This window comes from Lepidochelys kempii, chromosome 24, assembly GCF_965140285.1.
Source record: "Lepidochelys kempii isolate rLepKem1 chromosome 24, rLepKem1.hap1, whole genome shotgun sequence".
Taxonomy (NCBI): domain Eukaryota; kingdom Metazoa; phylum Chordata; order Testudines; family Cheloniidae; genus Lepidochelys; species Lepidochelys kempii.
In genome coordinates, this window is record NC_136403.1 from 8,575,691 (window position 1) to 8,600,701 (window position 25,011).

At 42.7% G+C, this 25,011-nt stretch overlaps 1 protein-coding gene across 10 annotated transcripts in view; it reads right to left on the reverse strand.

The window, feature by feature from the left end:
* Window positions 1–25,011, reverse strand: part of POGZ (pogo transposable element derived with ZNF domain) — a 60,216-nt gene that overhangs the window by 15,238 nt on the left and 19,967 nt on the right. For 4 of the 10 annotated variants that reach the window (XM_073322695.2, XM_073322694.2, XM_073322689.2 and 1 more), the window contains 7 exons: window positions 11,488–11,663; window positions 7,666–7,774; window positions 6,819–7,112; window positions 5,752–5,952; window positions 4,795–4,904; window positions 4,026–4,360; window positions 2,015–2,169 (listed from right to left, as the gene is read on the reverse strand). In XM_073322695.2, coding sequence (XP_073178796.2) covers window positions 2,015–2,169; window positions 4,026–4,360; window positions 4,795–4,904; window positions 5,752–5,952; window positions 6,819–7,112; window positions 7,666–7,774; window positions 11,488–11,663 — 1,380 coding nt within the window. Of the gene's footprint in view, window positions 1–2,014; window positions 2,170–4,025; window positions 4,361–4,794; window positions 4,905–5,751; window positions 5,953–6,818; window positions 7,113–7,665; window positions 7,775–11,487; window positions 11,664–15,047; window positions 15,096–22,829; window positions 23,056–25,011 lie in introns of all 10 variants that reach the window. The other 6 variants (XM_073322686.2, XM_073322685.2, XM_073322692.2 and 3 more) reach the window with 5 other exon arrangements.

Here is a 25,011-nt window from a genome sequence, read left to right on the forward strand (position 1 = left end):
TCTATGATGAGATAACTGGCTTTGTGGCTATGAGGAAAGCGGTGGATGTGATATATCTTCACTTTAGCAAAGCTTTTGATACAGTCTCCCACAGTATTCTTGCCAGCAAGTTAAAAAGTATGGATTGGATGAATGGACTATAAGGTGAATAGAAAGCTGGCTAGATCATCGGGCTCAACAGGTAGAGATCAATGGCTCAATGTCTAGTTGGCAGCCGGTATCAAGCGGCGTGTCCCAGAGGTCTGTCCTGGGGCAGGTTTTGTTCAATATCTTCATTAATGATCTGGATGATGGGATAGATCGCACCCTCAGCAAGTTTGCGGATGACACTAAGCTGCGGGGAGATGTACATAAGCTGAAGGGTAGGGATAGGGTCCAGAGTGACCTACATAAATTGGAGGATTGGGCTATAAGAAATCTGATGAGGTTCAACAAGAAAAAGTGCAGAGTCCTGCACTTAGGACGGAAGAATCCCAGGTACTGCTATAGACTGGGGACTGATTGGCTAAGCGGCAGTTCTGCAAAAAAGGACCTGGGGATTACAGTGGACGAAAAGCTGGATATGAGTCAACAGTTTGCCTTGTTGCCAAGAAGGCTAGCGGCACATTGGGCTGCATTAGTAGAAGCATTGCCAGCAGGTCGAGGGAAGTGATTATTCCCCTCTTTTCGGCACAGGTGAGGCCACATCCGGAGTACTGTGCCCAGTTTTGATTCCCCCACTACAGAAAGAATGTGAACAAATTGGAGGGTCCAGCAGAGGGCAATGAAAATGATTATGGGGCTGGGGCACATGATTTATGAGGAGAGGCTAAAGGAACTGGGCTTATTTAGTCTGCAGAACAGAAGAGTGAGGGGGGATTTTATAGCAGCCTTCAACTACCAGAAGGGGGTTCCAAAGAGGATGGAGCTAGGCTGTTCTATGTGGTGGCAGATGACAGAACAAGGAGCAATGGTTTCAAGTTGCAGTGGGGGAGGTCTAGGTTGCATATTAGGAAAAACTCTTTCTCTAGGAGGGTGGTGAAGCACTGGACTGGGTTACCTAGGGCAGTGGTAGAATCTCCATCCACAGAGATTTTTAATGGCTGGCTTGACAAAGCCCTGGCTGGGATGATTTAGTTGGTGTTGGTCCTGCTTTGAGCAGGGTTTTGGACTAGGTGACCTCCTGAGGTCTCTTCCAACCCTAATCTTCTATGATTCTAAGCTTCTAATGGACAAGTGTCCATTTTCTTTTTGCGGATACAGACTAACATGGTTGCTACTCTGAAAAGTGTCCTGTTGACATTTAGAACAGGCCAAAGAAAGAACCTAAGACTTGTGTGGAAACAACAGTCCCATCATGCTTTGCAGATAAAATAAAGCTAACTTTAAGGAGTGGAATTTTACTAAGCATAACATTTGGCAGTTTTGAAATTGCTGTGACAGATATTTTAGCAATATACTAACCGCAAAATGCATGCAAGATGTAGAATGACTACCACTGTCCAAAGAAAGGTATAAACAATGACTAGTCATCACGTTTTAAGACAGTTGAAAAGTTACAAGAGATTGAGTAAGGCATAGTACCTGAACTTTCTCATCCCACAAGGTGGCACTGGTGGGCATGGTGTGGGGAAACACATCTTATGTGTATAAACTGAGGACTTCAGTCTGCTTTCACCTGCACTAGATTAATTTTATTGTTTAAAAGAATAAACAACAAGCCCCAATAAAAGCTCCATGGAGTTACCTTAGCTCAGAATTTCATTCCTTTAGGAGGTTCATATCAGAACCTAAACATTATCTGATTATGATTGGTTTGGATCTTTAAAATATCCTTGACAATGAAATCACTTTGGACTAATACTACAGTTTGGTTTGAACTTTTGCAGGCATGCAAGAAAATGTAATTCCATGTAACCCCACATCACACCCTGCATCATGATGGCATGGTCCCAGGATGGATAGACCTCTTTCTCCAGAGACTTACACTGAAATCCTGAAATAAACAAACAACCCCCCTGCTACCACCACTTACTGGTTGATTCATAGGGACTGTGAACATTCTCTAGGTGGCACTGCAGCTGGAAGGGGGTGGAGAACTGCCTGTAACAGTGCTGGCAGATAGTATGGACATCTACCTCCCCATTCTGCTGATCTAGTTCAACATGGTGTTTCATATGATTCATAAACCTGAAGGAGAGCAGAGTGTATGTGAACATAAATACAAAAACATTCGCATCCATATCAACCCTGGAAATGGTGTGAACCAGACACTTTTACATTGGTTATTTTGGCATTGCTTTCACTAGTAGCAAAAACATTTATTTTCAAATAGCTAATAAAGTAACTGCATTTTTGGCATAGCATTAAGATACTCTCTTCTCACTAACCCTACTAAAACCAGGCCTGACATGACGGCAACTCTCCTCCATCAAAGAGATGGACATGACGTTCCTCACTCTGTGGCCCAGAGATGCTTCAACAGCAGCTTATTCAGCCCCTGGATAGCAGGATACATCTGACTCTGCTCTCTAACTGCCCACTGAAGGAGCAGCATCAAGAGGATAACAACTAAAATTCTCCATCTGCCATGATAAAGCATATTAGCTCAAAGTCAAATTTTAATACTGACTATTGTAGCAATAAGATACTAGAGAGGATTCTTATGCATTGTACAATCTGTTCCACAAACAGGAAATTACCTCTTCTCTTCAGCTCTCATGTTCAAACTCAACTGGATAAAGCAGTGGAGAATACTCTATCATGGGTTCTAGGGACTGGACTAGCGGTTAGTTAATCAGAAATTACAGGTGTTAAAAGTTCTATTAGGACTCAGGATTCCATTATTCTAGCCCAGAGGTTCCCAAACTGTGGGCCGTGGCCCACCAGACAGTCCTGGGTGGTCTACTGGCCACCATACAGTCCTGGGTGCTCTACAGGCACAGCCATGGGTGGAGTTTGGAGAGGACACTGGAGTTTGTGAAGCAGACAGTGACGAAGTGGCAGCTAGTGATGGCCCCTGCTCAGTGCCGGAGGAGCTCAGCACCCACAGAGGGCGATGTGGAGCCGCTGTGCGACAGGAGAGAAGGGGCTGGCCCTGAGAGGTGGCAGCTCCCAGGGTGGCTGGTGGGTTCGTGGCTGTTCCTGCTCCAAGCCACTGCACCCCCACAATCCATGGCTATCTGGCCTCCTGGAGTATCAGCTCCACGGCTCCCCCAATAACCAGAGCACAGCAGTGCTGCTCTGTTTCCTCCTGGACAATGACCATCACAGATAATGGCCGGGCCCAACCCGAGTGCCTGCCTTTGCCCAGCATTGGGGGCCCCCGAACCTCTCTCTTGTTCCCGGACAGGGGCTGCCTGTGAAGCACACAAGGGTGCTGGGCGGGTGACTGGGGCAAGGCTGCCACGTGACAAGCTCAAGGCACTCAGTGGTCTGCAGAGGTGGAGGGTGTCAGTGGGGGCTAGCTGTGGCACCTGCCTGGCCCCTTCACTCTTTTGCTGGCCCTGCTCCCTGCTGAGGCAAGGGGCCGCGCACGCTCCATGGTGCCCTCTCCCTGACAGACGTGTGGCAGTCATGCTACATGCTAAACAGCCCCTTGCCTGATTTCCCATTTGATCACCTTGAGGGGAGGGAGCACTATCAAACTGTATACACTGATAGCGGGGAGGGCATAATTTAAAGGTTCAGCTGCCCCTGAACAGCTCAAGTCATACCTCCAACCCCAGGTGCCACCTCCTGGAAAGCAGCAAGAAGTGCTAATAGTCGGCTGCAGTGCCTATTGCAGCTGCAGGAGGGCCTCAAGGAAAAAAGTTTGGGAACCCTGTTCTATCCAAAAGAATTCTGGGTTCAGTTCCCAGCTCTGCCACTGACTCATTGTGTGATCATGGGCAAATCACTTCACCTCTCCATGCCTCTGTTTGTGACTTACCTACCCTATAAGGGGGGCTTTGGAACTTAATTGATTGACATAGTAACTCACTTTGAGACGTGCAGATTCAAGAACTGCGAGGTATTGTTATAGGGGCATGTGGCATTCCTCTTACCGTATGTTGTTCTTTAGCCTCTTGGTGCAGTGTGGACACCGGAAGGATGTTGGAACCTTGGGGAAGTTCAAAAGCTGAGTCACTTTGCCGCCATCCCTGCCATAGTAGAAATCATCTACCAACATGATGAGTTTGCTCTGGGATGAATCACCTGCATTTTCACTTTGCTCTGGAGCTTTAGCGGGTGGAGACAATGCAGGGATAGGTGTGGAGGAGGGTGGTGAAGCAACAGTTGCAGTTTTTTCTGGAGATGGAGGCTTTGTAGGCTGAATATTTGGTTCAGGTTCCAGAGATTTTCCTTTCTTGAGGAATTCAACCATTTCAGGGCAGCAGTACTTCAGGAAAAAGAAAAGCCACACTAATGATTAGATTGTACATAACAGTAACTATATCACTACACATACAGTGTGGGCTGTGACCTCATTGGCTCGCACACGCTAAGCAGGCGGGGTCTCATGAGAGCTGGGAGCCCACCACAGCAACCTTCAGGAAGCAGTGAGGTGGATGCTCTTCCCTCCAAGTCGGTACAGCTGAGTGAGACCATTGATAGGAAGGGGCAGTGCTACTGGAGGAATAGTCCTTTTTAACAAGATATAAAACTAGGTCCTGCCTGCTTGGAGTTATTAAAGATCCTGCGGTAGATTTTCCATTCCCCCATCAGATTGTCCTACCCAAGCCTCTTCCGTGGGGAGAACACTGTTCTTCAGTATTGCCGTATACAATCAACAGTACTGACTAATGAATTCTTCATCTCAGCATGGTTACTTACACACATATGTCCTCTTAAAGCCTCAGTCACTCGAAATTGGGCATTGCATCTTGGGCAGACTTTCCGGCCACCATCTTGTAAATCAAATGTGGGGACAGGAGAAGAGCTGACTGTAATAACAATAACAATAATAACAACAATAATAAAAAACTGGATAAACCAGATCTGGAATCTGATACTACCCCTACATTTCAATAAAAACTTGGATCTAAGTTCTGGCCCTATTGAAAGTGATTCATTTCAAGAGTAATAACGTTAATTGCTAACAGGACTTGAGAGGAGAGGTATGAAAATGTGCAGATTTATGACCACTCATATGAGATACACTGCACACTCATCACTCCTCAGAACACAGTCACTGATGTCCTAAGAATTTTCTGATAAACATCTTGCAGCTAAAATCATCTTCTCCCACTACTCCAATCACACTCCACTCTCCTTGTATCCTTTCACTGACTTCCTGCCCCCATCCACATCAAGTTCAAACTCCTTGTTCTCACCTCCAAACATGGGCAGAAGTCCAGAATCTGGATGGCACAAAAGTTGGCTTAAAGCCATCTTTTGCCTCACTCCCACTGAGATGTGCCTTCTGTGCAGGAGAAGTAGCACAGAAGCTACCCTCTTACATGTCTGTAAAGAGCTCTGTATGCCCATGGTGATGTGTAAATAGTAATTCTAACAATGGTAGCATGGGCATCCATAACACTGAATACACAGTAATAAATACAAGGAGTAGTCAGGAACTCACATGATAAATATAGGACACTCACTAGGAAAAACTTTAGAGCAATGAAGACATGAAATTCAACTGTATAGCTGTTTAACAGGTCTGTTTCCCCTTTTATATGCAATCTAGATAACATGCTTAGTTACCGTTTTCTGCTTCAGAAATTGAGTGTTAGGAACATCTTTAGAAGTCTGTGCTTTCAGCAGAATCTAGGCTACCACAGACCGTACCTTTCAGCGATGACGACGACGACTCTGAAACACTGGATCGCTGGGAACCATGTGCAGGGCTGCTATTAGAAACCACAAGTGGACCAGGGCTCTGGCCTAATGAAGGAATGGTATTCAGTGTGTTCACCAGCTTAGCAACCTCATTGCTGTTCTCTCCAGTTACTCCAGGTCTCTTCACAGTCACAAAGCTTGCAATACTCACTGCCAACAGAAGGGACAATGGAGAAAAAAAATTTAGGAACACAGGATTTGATATACCAGGCAAGACCTCTCATCTCTCATGTCCTACATCCTGATATATCCGATCAGACCATGGGTCGAACATGTCCCCCATCATTTACTGTACCACATAAGACCATCAGTTCTGGTATCCTGACTCTGACCGTGATCAATACCTGATTCATCAGAGTTGTACAGGAAGGGTTAGGGGAGGACAACACTCTTCTGACCCCCTCCAGCTATCAGCTTACACCATGAAACATGAGATTTGTCCTGTGAATAACTATACATGTTATTGATTGTCAAAAATTATCCACACCCCTTTTCTGAATCTTGCTGTAGTATTTGACTCTGACCTCCTAAATGTAATTACATTGTCCGGACCACTTGCTGAATGAAGCAGTACTTTTATTTGTTCTAAAAGTTGTTTACCATTATTTTTGAACAATGCATCATTATTGTAATATTGGACATCATATAAAAGGAATGACTAATTTCCACTGTGCCCTTCTTAATCTTAAGAACAGCTTCATATATAATCTTTCAAAACACACAAATAAGCATTTCTTAGGGTCTTTCATCTGAGTATCTCAAAACATTTTATAAACACAAATTAGTTAATTCTCATACCCATCTGGGATATATGGAAGGATTATCCCCATTTTACAGATGGGTAAACTGAGGCACAGAGCAGTTAAGTGACTTGCCCATAGTTACACAATGTGTCAGTGACAGAGTCAGGAATAGAACCCAGGACTCCCTCTCCCATACTCTAGCCACTAGGCCACATATCTGAAGATCAAATTATAAACACTTGAATCCCACTGCTTTCCCATGGGAGGTCTTACCTAATTTAGGGTTAGTAGCTTGACTGGATTGCCCTGGCTGCTGCACAGTTAACTGTCCAAGTGTTGTTGGCTGCGTTGAAGTAGGAGTTGTGGAGGTGCTGGGAGTGGACTTACTTTGCTGTTGTGACTGGGACTGTGGTACAGTGCTCCTGATGGTAAGCGTGGCCGGAATGACCGTAGTGAAAGTGTTGGTAGTGGGTCGCACCGGCATGGTTGTACCTGGTCTCACCTGGGCCATTTGAGAGAAAACCTGAGGAACTCCAACGGTTGGTTTAACAAACTGGGTACCTGGGGCTTCAAAAAGAACAGAAAACCTGGTTAGATCCGATGCTCCCACTTGATGTGTCAGATATCTAACTGCTTGTTTCCCAGTAGCATTGAGCCCTCTCAACTCCCACTAACTTCGCTGGAGGTTATGAATGCTCAGCACCTTTGAAAATAGTTTCACTTTCCAAGATGAGTGAAATGCAAAAGGAAACAGACAGTGCAAATTACATGTTCAAATTCTTCCCTTTTTAATAATTTTGGGTAGGATTTTCCAAAGTACCACAGTTTTCAGTGGGACTCATACTCCTAGTCATACAGACCCCAATCCTGAAAACTCTTACATATGTGCTTAGCTTTACTGCTGCGAGTGAGACTACTCAGAGTAGGAAAGTGTTTGAAGGACGAGGGGTTTAGGTCCCTAAGAAAAATCCCACTCTTCAAGGGCTACTGGCAACACAGATAAGGAAACAAATTTCAAGATATAATATTTTTAGTTTATGTTCCTTTAGTTGGATAAACGCTAAACAACAGATTTCTACCACATGCCCATTTAGTCTGTTTCAGTGGATACACTGCTTACCTGGGACTAGGGTAATGGGTCTAACTGTTTGGCCTTGCTGTACGTTCAGAACAATTCCAACCTGATTCATTGTGTTTTGTACAGGCCGGACATTCCTTACTGGAAATCCCTGCATTTAAGAGGCAAAATTATCTTTAACATATTTATTCCAACAAACCAAAAACAGAGATAATCCGTGTGCAGTTTACCAATCACAATGTGCAGTTAGTGCCTGAATGGTCTTCCCAAATTACTTCTTTGAGGTTTGCTAGGTATGTTTAGGAGTGGAAGAGACAAATTCAGCAATCACAGCAGAACCAGTATTTGGTCAGTATGAGTCTGCATCGATTTCAGTTGGCATTAGATTGGACCCTATTTCTGCAAAGTAATAAATCCAATTTCTCTTCCAGTAGAAATCTGCTCAAAAAGATCCTCTAACCCCAACCCCCTCCCACCCACCTCAAAAAAGTAAAGGTAAATGAAGAATTTTCATATTGACAGCACTAGTCAGAGTAAGTCATATGAAGTGATCAGAGTGACAAACTGATAAGTATTAGCCAAGGCAGGTTAGTCTTCCAAGCATTTTTATTCTCTGTTTTCCACAGGTATTTGTTTGTTACTAAAATAAAACTAACGAACAGAACTGACGATCCAAGAGCCCAGGCTCCTCTGTACCAGTCAAAGGACCAGCACCATCCCCTTGTGTTGCCATAAGTACTGATAAAAAGGACTTTAATATAAGTGACAAGTATATCATTACAGAAGTACTTAGAAGTACAAATATATTGTGGAAATAATACTTATGCATTTATAGGTAAAAAATACAAGTGCAAGTACTTTCATGCCTGTATTTCCTGGCCAATAGATGAACTACCACCTAAATAACATAAGCACATAGTAGAAGAGAAAGAAAAAGAGCAACGATTAAATTTTATTTATATATACAAAAGAGATGGAACAACAATGAAAAAAATCACTTAAAACGTAAATAAATTTCCTTTCCATTATATCATTTATATGTTATTTACAAACAGCAGCTCATTCGATTAAATGGGCATTTTCTTCAACAACAGTAGAATCTTGAATGTATCATCCTGAAGACAGTTCCTTCTTGGCAAAAGGATTTGTCCAGCGCTACTGAATAATCTTTCCACTGGAACATGATTGGCAGGGTAGTATTAAATTTGATAAAAAGTTTAACAACTACTGGATGTTTTTTCAGTTGATCAAATTCATGAGATGGATCACTGTGGAGTTGTATACCAACAATTCTTAAGTGGGAGTCAGATGCCCCCTGATCATCAAAGCAGTAGAAATTAGTGGCATCTTTGGATGTTATTGCTTGATCTGTAGGCTTTGGTAGGCTGTCACAACAAACCAGATTATGTAAAAAGAACTTCCTCTGCAATTTTTCTCTCAATCTGAATCACAGCCAATGCAACTTTAAAATAAAATCGGCGTGGCACTGGAACAGCAACAAATGACTTTGCACTTTTGTTACTCACAGCTGCATCAAACGTCAAAATACATCCAAAGCTTTTCTATGGCCTTCCTTCACATTATCTACCAAGTCCAGTGGCAACCGTGGACATCACCTCCAGCAACTCACTTAGATATTCCAGCTGTGTTGGAGAATTTTGACAGTGGGATATGCTCCATCACAATATTAACTCTATCAGGCATGTTGTAAATACGGTGAAAGCTACTAAACTCTGAATTCCATTGCTTAGAGGTAGGTTTGCGGATTGTTTTTCCAAGTGTGTCATTCACACTCTCAGAACTCTGGTATGCAGTGTTGCTTAAGATAGAGCACTTAGCCACTACACTTCTGAAGAGACGCTTGTATTGAGAGTTCTTGGCAAGAGCCCTAGAAGCATCAGTAGTTGCTACCAAGTTCAGAGTGTACGAAAAACAGTCATATGTAGTGGCAAAATATGTGGTGGTAAAATATACATGAACAGTCAGCAGTATCGCTTGTCAAAACTTCATCAATACTCACATGGCTACATCTATCAGAACGTGGGGTGTCCACTTGTTTACTAGCATCCTCCTCCACTTCCTTATCAGCATCATCCTCCAACACTCCAGGTCCTGAAAACAGCTTGAAGGCTTTAACAAAATTGCTAACACTATCTTTGTCAAGTGTTATTTTTATTGAATCCAGATCAAACTGTGAGTGGATCTGAGCCAACAGAGAAGTGATCTTATTGTCTTGTGTTCCAAAAAAGTGATGGAAGCCTAAGACTGCGGACTCTTGTTGGATTAGTAGTCAATCCAGTGACAGGTAATACCCACGTAGCTTCTTGCCTGATGTGTCCACACATCTCCAGTCGTGCAAACATAACGTAGAGATGCCAATTTGTTTTTTATGCTTTCAAGAACCAAGCTGTATTGTCCCAGTAGTTTAATCTTTATTTTTTCAGTTCACTTGACAGCAGCCTTGGGAATAATTCCAATAAATAGTGTGAAAGCCACACCCTTCAACAGTTGACAGAGTCAGCATATCACTAATAAAACTGAGAATTAGTTTGTCTATATTTTCTTTGGACACTGCTCCATCACAGAGTAATTGCTGCAGAAAAGTATCAAAACTGGGGGTCTTTCACTTTGGGGTTTCCCCAGATGCTGTGAACAAGTCATCAATAGTTTGCTTACATCCAAAGTCCTTTTCTCCATGACTTCTCTAAAAAACAAATAAGAATTATTTTATTTTATTCAGAGCAACTATATATATAAATGTTTAATTATTATTCTGCTCAAATACAAAAGGAAAAACAAATGCTAAGTGATGTATAAAACATACCATAAATACTGCTTGGGGTCTGTGTTTTACAACAAACTGAATTAGAGTAAATATGGTATTTCTGGCCTTTTCTGGCCTAGTAAATCACAATTTCAGGAAACATACGAAAACAGCAATTCAAGAAATAATAAATATGTCCAACTAAGGAGAAAATATAGTGAGCAAAAAATGGAATGAACCATATTTAATTAATAATAATTATTTACCTGCATGTTTGGTGAAATCTGAGGGTGCCTTATCTTGTCTGTGAATTGTCTTTCTTTTTGGTTTGCACAAACTACAAACTGCTTCAATAAAGTTCTCATCATCTTCAGCAACATCTGAGAAGTAAGTTCTCACTACAATCGGCAACACTTTATTTTCACACGCCATTAGTGACTGAAGAGATATTTCCAGATTAAAGAAGACTAAGAATATTTACAATTCAAAAGGAAATGAATCAGGAAGTATAATCAATGATACAATGACTGGTAGTGGTGGCACTAAGCAGAAGTTGACAAAACAATTCCTTAGGCCTCAATTTCCCAATAGCCCCTTCAGCACTGGAGCATGCCCAGTGCCTGGCAGGCATTTCTTATCCCACCCTGCAGGATAAGCAGCTACTGGGCTTGTTTTCTCAATGCAGGACACTGAGAGGTATGTGTCTGCCTGCTCTGCCCCCTCCCCCATACTGACTCACCCCCCCCCAATAGGCTGGACCTGTCACAGTGACCAATCAGAAATGAAGAGGGCAGGGCCACCACCCTCCCTGGCTGATGGAACAGCAGGAACAGAAAAAAGCCCAGTGCAGCTGGAACTGAGCGCCTAAAGTGCCCAACCCAGGACAGTGGTTTCTGGGGATGAACCAGAATCCAGGACAGTCTGAAAAAGTACTTGCGGTTTTTTAATTTTTTTTTTTAAGTTACTTATGATTTAGGTACCTTCAGTAGTACTTAAATACAAGCACTAAGTACAGAATACGTAAAAGTACTTAAGTACAGTTACGTAGAGTGCTTCAAAATATTTAAGAATACTTAAGTACATGGGAACAGAAAACTCACCTGTGTTGTTATAAAGATAGGTTGGCTGCTCACTGGTGAATTAGTAACATGGTTGGCATTCTGCATCACCTGAACAGGTCGTAACACTGGCTGTGTTACCATTGTGCCTAGCCCCGATGTTGGGTTCTGGGTAAGGATTAGTGGCTGTCCACCTTGCTGAACAAGAGGGTTGGCAGCTGGAAGAAAAACAAGATCTACTTATTTTACACACCTTAAATTTTTCATACTGATTCCTCAGTGACTAGTTTTGGCCTCCACAATTTGAATTAGTTACACTGAACACATTTTAAAATACATTATCCAAAAGACGCACCCCTCCACGCCTCCCATGTATCATTTTACTAGTCTGCACATCTGAGATTTTCAAAGCTTTGCAGAGAACTGGGCATCCAAAACCCACAGGTAGTTTTGAAATATCTCAAAGATGGATTTCTCCTGCTCCCCAGCATAGCTGTTGAACACTGCTCCGGCAGCATAATGAGACGAGAAAAGGTAACCTATTTCCCCTTGATTTTTCCTACCCCCCACCACCCCCACCCCACTGTTCCTCAGACGTTCTTGTTAAACGCTGGATTTGTGCTGGAAATGGCCCACCTTGATTATCATACACATTGTAAGGAGAGTGATCACTTTAGATAAGCTATTACCAGCAGGAGAGTGGGGTGGGGGGAGAGAAAACCTTTTGAAGTGATAAACACCCATTTTTTCATGGTCTGTGTGTATAAAACATCCTCACTGCATTTTCCACTTTATGCATCCGATGAAGTGAGCTGTAGCTCACGAAAGCTTATGCTCAAATAAATTGTTTAGTCTCTAAGGTGCCACGAGTCCTCCTTTTCTTTTAGCTGACAAGAAAAGAATTCGACTGGCACGCAGGCACTGCTTCAGGGTGAGGTAAGCAAACTGACACAGGACCTCTTGCAAGCCCCAGTGTAAGTGGTCTTCCAGCAGAAGAAACACAGTGCACAGCATCATAGAAATTCTGGGCAGCACTGCCAACCATAGGCAGTCAGAGATGGCAGCCACAATCATGCTGAGCGCTGCATTGCCCCCTAGAACAACCCAGTACCGGGAGGGAGGGAGGGCACAAAGGTGACCTTAAAGCCACCTTAGCCCCTCTTCCTGCTCCTGGACAGTGCTTGCATGTGCTGCACATCCAAGAGACACAGTACACAATCTCACTTTCAGCCTTAATATACAGAAAAATTATTGAGCACATTTGGATCACACTAGAGTCATGAGAATACCCTAAAATACTTTAAGGCCTTTGCCCCTTCAGTTCAGCAACTCTTTTTTTTTAAATTAAAGAATGGTAACTCTTTTTTGCCTAGTCTACATGTCTGTGAAAAAGACAGTGTCTTGTGTCCTTTGAATTCAATATCCTGATGTTACATGGTATGGTGAAATATTCCATCACAATCCCTTTGGTCTCAAAGAGTTATTATGCACCTAATAGGTCTCTTTGCGGGAATACCATTGCCTGTTACTGTTATACGCAGTGCTGGTTTTGCTACTATTGTTATAGTTGCCTAATGCTTTCCCTTATAAAATGCCATTTTCAGTTGCAGTTAATTTTGCAAGATTTTGACTGTCCAGGCTAAATTTTCCCATGACAGGTGTCTGCCTCAGGCTGAATTTTCTTAGGAAAGTTTCAGCATAAAACGGTTCACCGTTTCAGAGAGTGAGACTCAGGGAAAATATGTTGTTCTACTCATGTTAGACAAATTCTACAGTGTTTTGTTGAGAAATTCTAGCACCTCTAAGCTACGCAGCAGGAACTTTATATTTGCCAGAGAGATGCCCTGGTGTTGAGGATGTGTCTTTTGCTATCCCCATGAAAAAACACCCAAATTTGACTATCAGCATCTGAAAAATTTCATTTGCACATGCTCAGTAGAGGTTTGTTAGACAATGACTCCATTATTCTCCAAAGATTCTGTCACTACAGCGCCTTTATGTCAACCACAGTGACCGTGCACCATCCCCAGAGTGCAACTAAGCATGCTCAGTCTTAGGGCTGCAGGGAACATAGGGGCTTAGCAGGACTGTCCCTGCAACTGTCCCTCCTGGCACCCAGAGAGCTGCTGTGGCACCAGAACTGAGAACAGAGGGATTGTTTCTCCTGCGCGCTCAATGCTTCTTCAGTTGGCACCCAGGCAGCACGAAGGATCGAGAAGGAATAGGAGCAAACAACCTGACTGCACAAAAGGAAGGGAGTGGGGAGGAGCAAGAGAAGGGAGGGGAAGACACGGGCAGGTTGGGGGTGCAGGCTAAGGGGACAGGTGCCAAGGGGAACTGGAACAGAATGGGAGAAGGACATACTAGGAAAGGGGAAAATAGGGCAAAAAGGTCTTTAACCACTGAAACATACTGCACTACAGAACCGGCAATAGAACTCAGGATTCTTGAGTTCTATCATACCTCTGTTACCACTGTATAGCAGTGAAACTCACTGTCAAAATGTGCATCTCATTATCCTCTATGTGAGCTAGCCACCTGGGGGAAATAAGTCCTGTTAACTGAAGTCTGTGCTGTGGGCCTAAATGTGCCAGTCTTCCTGATGACCCATGTGGGGGTCAATAGAATTCCATGTGATGAAATTTCTGTTTTTCAGTTTACTTGTTTTGTTTTGAGCTTAGGAAGTTACATTGAAGGGAAAAAAAAAAAGTTATGTCAAAAGAACATTGTGGTTGAAAAGTCCAGCATGTAAAAGTTAGATAATGCCCAATTAAGGTTGCATAGGCAACTTTAATTCACTCCCCTTGTGCATATACATTATGATACAGACTTTAATTACATGGTCACATAATATATTTTTCCATAGAATCTCTGCCTCATTCAGCGCACAGACGAAAAGGTGCTCTGGGAATGAATCAAGGTTGTGTAACAAATGAGGCCGTGTCATCTGTATGAACCAGCCTCATTTGTTGCAGAAGTTGGAAGGTGTGTAGTGAATGAACTAAGGGACTGGAAGAGGAGAAAGGGGTTTTTGTGCTTATGGCAGTTGAATGTAACCCTAGAGAATGGGAGTCTATCCCTGCCTCTCCCACTTAGTTTCTGTCTGATAAGGGGTAAGTCACTTAACCCAAAAACTTTTCACAAGCGCCCGCTGGATCTTCCCCATTTTTCTGGGTTTCCCACTGAAACCTTATCTGAAGAAGTGCTAAGAGCTCACAACTGCAACTGAAGTCAATGGAGCTGTGCTCTGAACATACACAGTGCTACAAAAACACTAAGTACTCTGAATAAAAATCAAGCCTGTGGCATCTCAGGTTGGGCTCCCAAAATGAGTGGGGCATTTGACGATTTTGGCTTCAATCTGTCTCACAGCCTCACCTGTAAAATGGGGGATAATACCATCTTACCTGACAGGGATATTGCAAAGATGAAATTCATTCACTAATATTTATGAACCACTCAGATACCACACTGACGCATGTCAAAGAAAAGCCATGAGGAAATTTATAATACTGTATTCAGGATTTAAATTTGTGTGCAATAAAAAAGGCATGGGGTCAGACATTAAATGATGAGGATAAAAAGAAGTATTGCATAGCTACCCATTCGGTCAGCAGCATTGTTCCTGTGCACTGATTGAGGCAGGGGTCCTGCAGAAAAAACAGTGTGATCATGTAATTAGAGAGTATATCAAAATGCCAAAATAAGACTGTACAGGTAAGAACTCTTCAACAATAGGCCATGACTACAACCCTGAAAGAAAGGAATTTTGCTCGGATCTCCTTTTAATGAGTATTTCATATAGTATCGTCGGCAATTCAATAAGTAGCATTATTCTTCAAATCAGTACTGAACTAATATTAGCAGGTCTGTGCTCGAGGACATGTTATCTTTCAGAAGAGTCATAAAACCAAGGTTCTGAACACTCATGGTCATTAAAGATCCCATAGCAACATTTGTACAACAAGAAGAGTTAACAGTAGTATCTTGGCCAAAATCCAACTAGAACAGAATGTTACATACCCTGCAGTAACCGTGGTTCTTTGAGAAGCTTTGTCCACAAAGATTTTGCTTTTAATGGGCAAACCCCCTCCATGCAAGATAGGATTACTTTGGTCAGCAGTGTTAGTTGGGGCTATGCCTGTGCCCTAGTTGCCCTTGCACCCCCCACACTCCCAAGTGAATAAAGGGAAGAGTGAACCCAATCATCCCTCAGTTCTTTCACCAACAGAGAATCCCACAGAAGTAGGAATTAGTAAAAGTGGGCAAGGAGGGTAGGTCGTGTAATCTGTGTGGACAACACATCTCGAAGATCCCAGTTAATACAGGGGAAATAATCATTCTTTCTTCAGCTGATTGCCCTGACAGATTTTATTCTTGGTGACTAAAAAGCAGTGTAGTTGTCCCATTGCTTGGAGGTACATATTAGAGGAGTTCTACTTAAATAAATGACTGCAGAACAGCCCTACTAAATCACCATCTGATCTGGAAGCTTCTACTAAGGAACAGTGTCTTGTAAGTATGTGGATGGAACACCGTGTAGCTGCCCTACAAATTTCAGATATAGAGGCATTCCTCAAACAGGCAGCAGAGGTTGCCTGAGCTCAAATGCTCTCACCTTGCTAACTCTATATAGTATATCCTCGCTATAATGCCCTTCATAATAACGAACCTTCGGCTATAAAGAACCCGGTCACCAAATCCCACTTCGAGCCCCACAGCTGCAGTGGAGGCCGACAACTTCTCCAGCCCTGCCACAGCCACGAGGCCGGAGGAGCTGTCAGCCCCTGCCACAGCCATGAGGCTGGAGAAGCTGTCAGCGGCCTCCTCTCCTCTCCCCCTCCCTCCCGCCCAGGGCAGTCGGCCTCTTTCACTATAATGAACCCCTGGCTATAACAAACAAATGGCTTGAATCCCAACGGGTTCGTTACAGCGAGGGTGTATTGTACTGAAGTCCCAGGAGCATGAGGTGCCCAAACTAGAGGAAAAGCCATGTATAAGGCCCTTTGGAAATCTTGCCACTGAGGGTGGAAAAATACACTGTGACCCCTAGATAGGAAGATGATGTTCAGATATTACTACTAGATGGAGCCTTATGGAGTGGATGGAAAGCACAGATTGTTTCAGGGTTAGCAAATAGTCCAGTATTGGTGCTTTTAAGGGAGAAAGCTAGTGGTGATGCCCAAATAGAAAACCTCTTCCATTTACCTTTGCAATTAAAACTAGCTAAATATTTCCTGCTTTGTAGCAGAATGTTCTGAACCTCAGCTGAACAGCTTCTTTTGGTGGATGTCACCTAGCCAGCATCCAGGCTGTCAGATATAAGGAAACTGTGTCCAGGTATGGGATCTGAATGGTGATGTCCCAGACCATGTCAGGCAGAATGCAGGTGAAGTCTAGCATGCTGTACAATGTAAGTACATGAGGCTGTGTGTTCTGGAAGTCTGAGATGTTCTCACCCATGTTCCTTCAGTAGTTTCACCTAAATTTTGTTTGGAATCTCACTTGAAGAAGGTAATCTCTTGCTGATCTGGAGCCTAACAGTGCTCCTATAAATTCTATGCTCCAAATCAGTGTGGATTTTTGTCTGTTGTCTGCCACTCAGATATAGTTTTGTAGATATGATCATTTCTCATGTTCTTGCTGAAGATGAATGTCTTGCTCGCCTCGCACCAGAGGTTAACCAGAATCTGGCCATGTTCCTCTGCCCAGCTAGCAGTGGGCTTGTTGAAGTAAGGCTAGACTGTGTTTCCCTGTCTCCTTACATAAGCTGTCACAACCTTGGTGAATGCCCTTGAACACAGAGAGAGCATCAGGCTATACTATCCGTTCTCAGCAGTGGGCATAAAACCTGCTGCCTTGTGGAAACCCCAGACTGTTGGGCAGCAGAGGACCATTTGCAATAGTATCTGTCTCCTCTTCAGTGGCTCCGAGGTCCTCCGTGGCCAACTGTAATATTGGATAGAGGAGTGCTGTGTGAAGGATGGCTCCTGGAGTGACTTCTTCCTCCTTGGGGTCGGGATATAGATGCTTGAAGAGTGCAGTCACCCATGAATCCTTCAAGGAGTAGAGGGCCTCATCCATTCCAGTGTTGAAAAGTTTGTTACCCTCAAAGGGGAGATCCTCAATTGTTGCTTGGACCTCAGTGGGAATCCCCAAAGACTGACAGTATTACCTCCTCATGGCTACTGCAGCAGCCTTGTGAATGCTATAGTGTTAAACATGTACAGCGCAACCTTTAGGGAAGTGTGGGCAGTCAGCTGTCCCTCTGCCATGACAGACTTCATGTTCTCCTGGTGTTCCTTGAGAAGCCTGTTTATAAACTAAGACAACTTATCTCAGTTTAAAAAACAACAACATATTTCGAGATGAGGGCCTGATAGTCACCCTCCTCTGGAGGTTAGCTGACAAATATGCCATGCCGTTGAAGAAGGCCCCATTTCTTATCCTTTTTTCCTCAGTGTGGACTTAGAAAGTCCCTGCTGTTTTGATCTCTCCTGAACTGCTATTACTACAAGAAAACCCAATGCTGGATAAAAATAAAAATACCTGAATCCCTGATCAGGAACATGGTAGTCCCGGTCAGCTCTTCTGAATGTAACCAGAATGGATATTTTTTGCACGGTCCAGTAGCCCTTCATTAATGGACATGGCAAGCCTGACTAGCATAGAGGGATGTAGAATATCCATGAGTTTGTGTTGCTTCTCTCAGATCACTTCCAGGGCTACATCTAAAGTTTCTGCCATATATTTCATCAGGTCCTAGAATACTTTAGACTCATCAACTGAGGCCAACATGGGTGAACTGCCTCATCCAAGGAATAGCGAGCATCAAGAGTGCCATCATAAACAGGCATCAAAGCATGACACAAGGAACAAGTCTTAAATCCCAGTGACTTAGATTCTGCAATAATGCTAGTACCCCAGCACAAGGGGAGGGATGTAGGCTAACTTATCTAATTATACAGAAATAAAACCAATGGGTGCAAAAATGAGAAAACTACACCAATCAGATATTATACACAAGGCTAAGAAAAAATGACAGTGTGCAGAGTAAGCAGACATTGCAGGGTTCCAACTCACTGCCATGGGCAGTAAGAATGAAGTAAGGGCCAGTTGGGCCTGCTCTGCTTTTTATTCAGTCAGGTGGGGAGGCGTGAGGGCACCAAGGGCCTCCAGTGGACTCTGCTGACCAAAAGAATCAGTCGTGTGTGTGTGTAGCACAGCAAGAGTCCAATGTGTGTCGACAGTCATTCGAATGAAATTATAATCTGCCTGCCTAAACTCCCCTAGTAGTTGTAACTGGACATAGTATTCTCTCTTACTTCTTGTCCTAAACTATTGTATAGTATTGCTGTATCCGGTCAGGTTGTTGTTGTCGTATATTAGAGATGTGTAAAATATTCCCTTCTACTGTTTCAATATTTTAAAGTGTGTAAAGCACTTTGCTTCTTGGGGTGAAAAGTGCTACAGGAATGTAAATTATATTTTTATTTGACAGTGAAATTATTGAATCAAAACTGTCACACTAATGTGGAAGATGGACACCTACCACATTTTCATATCAGCATTGCTTCTTCTTTTTTTAAATAAGGGAACGCTGTCAAAACTGGCAGACAAATATTGGACCTGCTAGCTATATATGTAAATGCCAAGAATTACTTAGGGTGGGGCACAGAGGTAGAAGTAGGAATAATTGAAGGAAATAACAACAGGACCATGTAGACTGAATGCCAATTTAAAAGACTTGCTGAAAGTGAGATGTATTTATGAAAATCTCCCCAAGAAAAGTGGTGGAAGCTTAATCACTTCAGACATTTAAAACTGAACAGTAGGGAACAATACTGCTCCAGCAGGGAAATGGACTAGATAAACCAACAGATATTGTCCATCTTTAACTTCTGCAACTCTGTTGTTTGATTCACGGACACACAAAGGTACCGCCGTCCACTCCACTATGTCCTTCTATTCACCTTCTGAAAGAGAGTTAGGCCATGTCTACACTAGTGAGCTTACAGCAGGACAGCTGTACCAATGTAGCTGTGCCACTGTAAGATAGCTAGTGTAGCTGCTCTAGGCCGACAGAAGAGAGCTCCCCCGCTGACATAACACTGTGCAGTTTGTCACTTATGCCAGCGAAACTTATGTCGCTCAGGGGTGTGTTTTTTTTCCACCCACCTGAGCGACATGAGATTTGCCGATAAAAGTGGTAGCATAGACATGGCATTAGAGTCTTGTACATTTTAATACTGAAAATGTACAATGCCCATAAGGGAATCCCTGCACCAGGTTTGTTACTGTAGGGTCACAGGCACAGAAGCTGGCTTTTTATCAACATGGTGGATCTTGTTTAAGAGAAGTTAAATATTAGGTCTGCTACCCTGCATGCAGCATTGCATAAGAAACAATAGGAGAAGATGGATGAGATTTAATGGACTTTTGCCACTCTAATTTGGAATTCTTTTTAATGAGTGTAAAGCAAAATGCAACAAGACAACCTAGGAATGTAAAAAATTAATTGCTGAAAGCTGGGATGGCTCCAGACATGGCTCATTTCTTGAGCCTGCAATGTAGTCTGAAGTTTAAAACAGGATTTGACCCTCACAGTTACTGGGCCAGTAGATATTGCAGGGATTGTAGAGGTGACAGATGTCCCTCTGGCACTTTGCCACTTCGGTCCCTGCTGGCAGCAAGCCTAAAGGGATTCCCCTGTGAGCCAAAATCAAAATAGTAAGAGATGGCATCAGCTCAAATAACACCACTGCTCCAGAAAGAAAAGTCCACATTCACAGCCAAAGAATTTTATTCTTATTGGATTTAAAAGTTAATTGGCCGAGTTTTTCTCTGTTGTACCAGTAATCCAACTGATATTAATGGAGAAGTATGACCGCAACCAAAAGGAGAATGTAGCCTAATGTACGTAAACTAATGGGCTCTACAGAGATACAGAAAATAGTCATGTTTCTACAGCTCCATTCATCTCAAGGGATTGCAAAGCATTTCACAAAACTTAAACTGACGTTAGCAACAATTTAAAAAAAAAAAAAAGACCCTTAGGCTTTGGACACACCACCACCACAAAACTAAGTTTAGTAACAGTTAAGGTTGATGGACACATTCCATCCATTTAAAATCTTAAAAGAATGGAAACAAGAAGTTATCACTTGTGCATTCGTTTCCACTTTCATATTGCCTACAGGGCTCGATAATGCACTCCAACAGACTTCCACTTCCATCTTCAACAGATACCAGATAGCAATATATATCCCAACTTCATCAAACTTGCACTCCAGCACAAAACCTTGACAATGGTCTCAGATACTTTTATATCAGCACATCTGACAGTCACACATTCCATGCATTTGGGAAGTTATTCTGCCCCAATACCATGTGGTCATTGTTAAGATTCCCCCTCTGCTTCTCCAGAGTATTTTCCCCTTACACACACCTCTTCAGTTAAAAGACTTTGCATCAGAATTCTGTAGTGGCCATAGTGATTCTTGGCCAACATCTGGCCTAAAAAGTAACTGTATGAGCCCTCAGACTCACTCCTCTTTAGAGCATCCTGTGGTGACCACAGGTGCCAACATGCAGTATTCCACCATGATCCAAGTACGCAAAATATTTAGATGAAGCTCCTACGCTCCTGAGAGTTCCCAGTGCCATCCAGAATTGAACAGAGTTTTGGCAACACCTGCAATGCTGCACACTATAATTCTTCATTCATTTCTATGTCAGGTAGCCTGAGACTGAAAGACAGTCTACAACACACACACACACACAAAAGAAAAATAACCGTGGAGAATGATAGGACCCCCATTTGGCTTAGCTCAGTCTATGTGACTGAAGATTTTAATCTCTTCCTTAAGGATTAAAAGAAACATAAGGCAGTGACATTTGCACAGTGCCAACTGCTAATGCATTTCTGTAAGCCAGACCAAAAAAAAAAAGAAAGAAAAAGAAAAGAAAAGAAAGAAGAGAGGCTTAGTTAACTGAGACCACACCTCTTCCTTTTAATATAACTGTTGGAGAGATAGATGTGTAGAAATGTAATACTAGCTGTTCATGGCCAGGGCATTAACAGTACTGCATCTAATTCATTAGGAAGACAATTTTATATACTTCTGTGATTTACAGAACACATACCGAAATTTTCTAACTAGACTGAAGCATTATGTTAGTAATCTTGCTACGCCTCCAATGTTCTAGATGCCCAAAGGGTTTGCTTGACACATTCAGACTCTATGCAGCAAGGACTGAGAAAGGAATAGAGAACAATCAGGTTTCGTTTTCAGATGAGATGTTGGAGCTTTGAATTAAGAGTATCATGGCAGGAGTTTTCCAAGACTCTTATTTTTAAACAGCCAAAAAAAAAGTGGACAAAATAAGAGGGTTTGTCAGACTTGGCAGGACTATCACAGAATCACCGTAATTTCAGATGTGACAAAAAACTATTCTAATTCAATTTCTGTGACTCTAACCTGTTAGAAGATATTTGGAATCACTTGCATAGTGACCACCCCCTAAGCTAAAAGTACAAATTTTGAATACTGTTCTAGCAAGCTCAGATTTACTGATTAATGCGTATTTCTAACAGACTTTTAAAATATTGAATATTATCTATCAGTAACCCTTAAGCTTTAGTTTATTAGTGTTAATCTAATCAGCATGCCAATACCACAAGGATTTGTATTTATTTTTTGTGATTGATTTAAAGTATCTCCCTAATCAACCCTTATCATTAAAACTATTAAATATTTATCACAATTATGATATGCAGTGATTCTTAAATATATATGGTATTTTTTCAAAAAATGAATTACTACTCCAAGTAAGGTAAAGCACCTGTCCTATTACCTGCAGATGTGATCAATTTTTCTATTAAAAATTGGTATCTGATTATTTTTAATTAGATTTATTGAACACTGAATGATAATCTTACATTTATACAGCCCCTTTAATCCCAAAGGATCCTAACACTCTTTATTAACGTTATACATTGAAATACAAACTATACAGAGAAATTGCTTTAGCCACCTCTGAAATTAAACATGGCAGCTACTTAACAGCACACTGAATGACAATTTCAGGATAGGAAGTGAAGAAGAATACCATTATCCAATTCAAACAGCAGGAAAAGTTCAAGGAAATAATATTCAAATTTAAAGTTGGCCAACGCACCAGTTTAATATCTCTACTCTTCCAAAATGCAACACTGGTTCTTTAGTGACCACAAGTCGTCAAAACCTTTGTTTTATACCACATCTGAAAGACTATACAACTGGCAACAGCAGTTTCCCCTAACATGCTGGGGCACTGGATTCAGTATTGAATTAGAGAAAAGAGAAGCATCTATTCCACTTCCAGCAGAAGAGGTTACTCACCTTGTGCAGTAACTGAGATTCTTCGAGATGTGTGTCCCTGTGGGTGCTCCACTTCGGGTGTTGGTGCGTCCTGGCGCTGGAGATTTTCGGTAGCAGTGCCCAGTTGGGATGCGCATGCACAGTAGTTCACAGTAGTTGTCTCGCAGTACCACTGGCACTTCATCTAGCGCTCCCGTGGCCCGATCCCCTTGGTTCCTTCTCTACCACAGAGTCCTTTCTGCGAACTCTAAAGTAGAGGGGAGGAGGGCAGGTACTAGATCACCCACAGGGAATACATCTTGAAGAACCTCAGTTACTGCACAAGGCGAGTAACCGTCTCTTCTTCTTCAAGTGCTGTCCCTGTGGGTGCTCCGCTTCAGGTGACTGTAGAGCAGTACCCCATTATAGAAGGATGCTGTACAGTTGAGGCTAGTACCGTAAGGCCAAGTATTGTATTGGCCTCTAAACTCTGAGTTATTATGTAGTAGTTTGTGAACATGTGTATGGAAGCCCATGAGTAGCTTGGAATGTGGTCCAGGCAGAAATTGATCTAGTTGAATGGGCTCTGATCCCTGTCGGGGGTTCTATATTTTGTTGTTGGTAACATAAATGGCTGCAATTCTAAATCCATTTCAATAGTCTTTGTTTCAAAATGGCTGCACCCTTCGATTGTTCTTAGAACGAAATCTTTCCGTAGGTCACCATCTCGGTAAAATGCTAGTGCTCTTCTAACATCTAGTGTGAAGAATAGATTCCTGTGTAGGCCCATCTGGCTTAGGGTAAAACGCAGGTGGATGGATAGGTTGATTGAGATAGAATGATGAAGGTACCTTCGGTATGAATTTAGGGTGTGGTCCCATAGTCACTTTGTTTTTAAAGAATATGGTATAAGGAGGAGGGGCCATGAGGGCCCCAATTTCACCCACTCTACGTGTTGAGGTGATCACGACCAGGAACGCTACCCTCGTTGATAAATGTAGTAGAGAACAGGTAGCAAGTGGTTCAAAAGGGGCTCTGGTAAGGCCTGTGAGGACTAGGTTTAGGTCCCATGCTGATGTAGGGTGGCGGACTTCAGGGTACCTGTTCTAAATACCTGCAAGGAAGCGTTTCGTAATCGGATGCGCGAAGGCTGAAAAAAAACATCTATCTTGTGGTGGAAAGCAGCTATGGCTGCGAGGTGTATTCTAAGTGAACTAATAGATAACCCTGAATGTTTCAAATGCAACATGTGCTCCAAAATGGAATGTATCGGCGCTGTAAGTACTGATAGGTGGCTGTTGTGACATCACGAGGAGAATCTCTTGCATTTATGGAGGTAAGTGGTATGCATGGTAAGTTTCCGGCTGTTTAGCAACAACTTTTTAACCTCTCCCAAACAGGTTAGTTTGTCATGATGGAACCATAGGGGAGCCATGCCTTCAGGTGGAGTTTTCCTAGATTCGGGTGAAGAACTTGACCCTCACCCTGAGGGAGAAGATCCTGACGGAGAGGAAGGGTGTACGGGGTACAAAGTGCCATGCGGTTCAAGTACGGAAACCATGTCTGTCTGGCACATGTCGGAGCTATCAGTACGATCCTGGCTCTGTCGGTCTGTATCTGTGTACCACTCTGGATAATAACAGTACCAGTGGGAATGTGTACAGGAGGGGTATGTTCCATCGGATGACAAAGGCATCTCCTAGGGATTGTGATCCTAGTCCTGCTCATGAGCAAAACCTTGGACATTTGTGATTTTGTGATGTTGTGAACAGACTGATGTGTGGTGACTCCCACATGCAGAATATGTGTTGTGTTGTCATTGTTCGGTTCCCATTCGTGTTCTTGGGAAAACTGTCTGCTCAATGTGTCTGCCATCATGTTCTGTTGGCCCAGGAGGTACGACACTGTAATGGTAATATTGTGGATAATGCACCAGTTCTATAATTGTATGGCTTCTGTGCACAGGGAATGAGATAGAGTTCCTCCCTGCTTGTTTATGTAGAACATACAGGCTACGTTGTCTGTCATCATTCCTAGTGATTTGTTTTTTATCATTGGTAGGAAATGTTGGCATGGGTTTCAAACAGCTTGTAGTTCGAGTAGATTGATGTGTAATAATGACTCCACGGGAGACCATTTCCCTTGGATTGTGTGTTGGTTCAAGTTTACACCCCATCCGATTAGTGAGGCATCTATAGTGATCAGGATGGATGCTGGGTCTTGG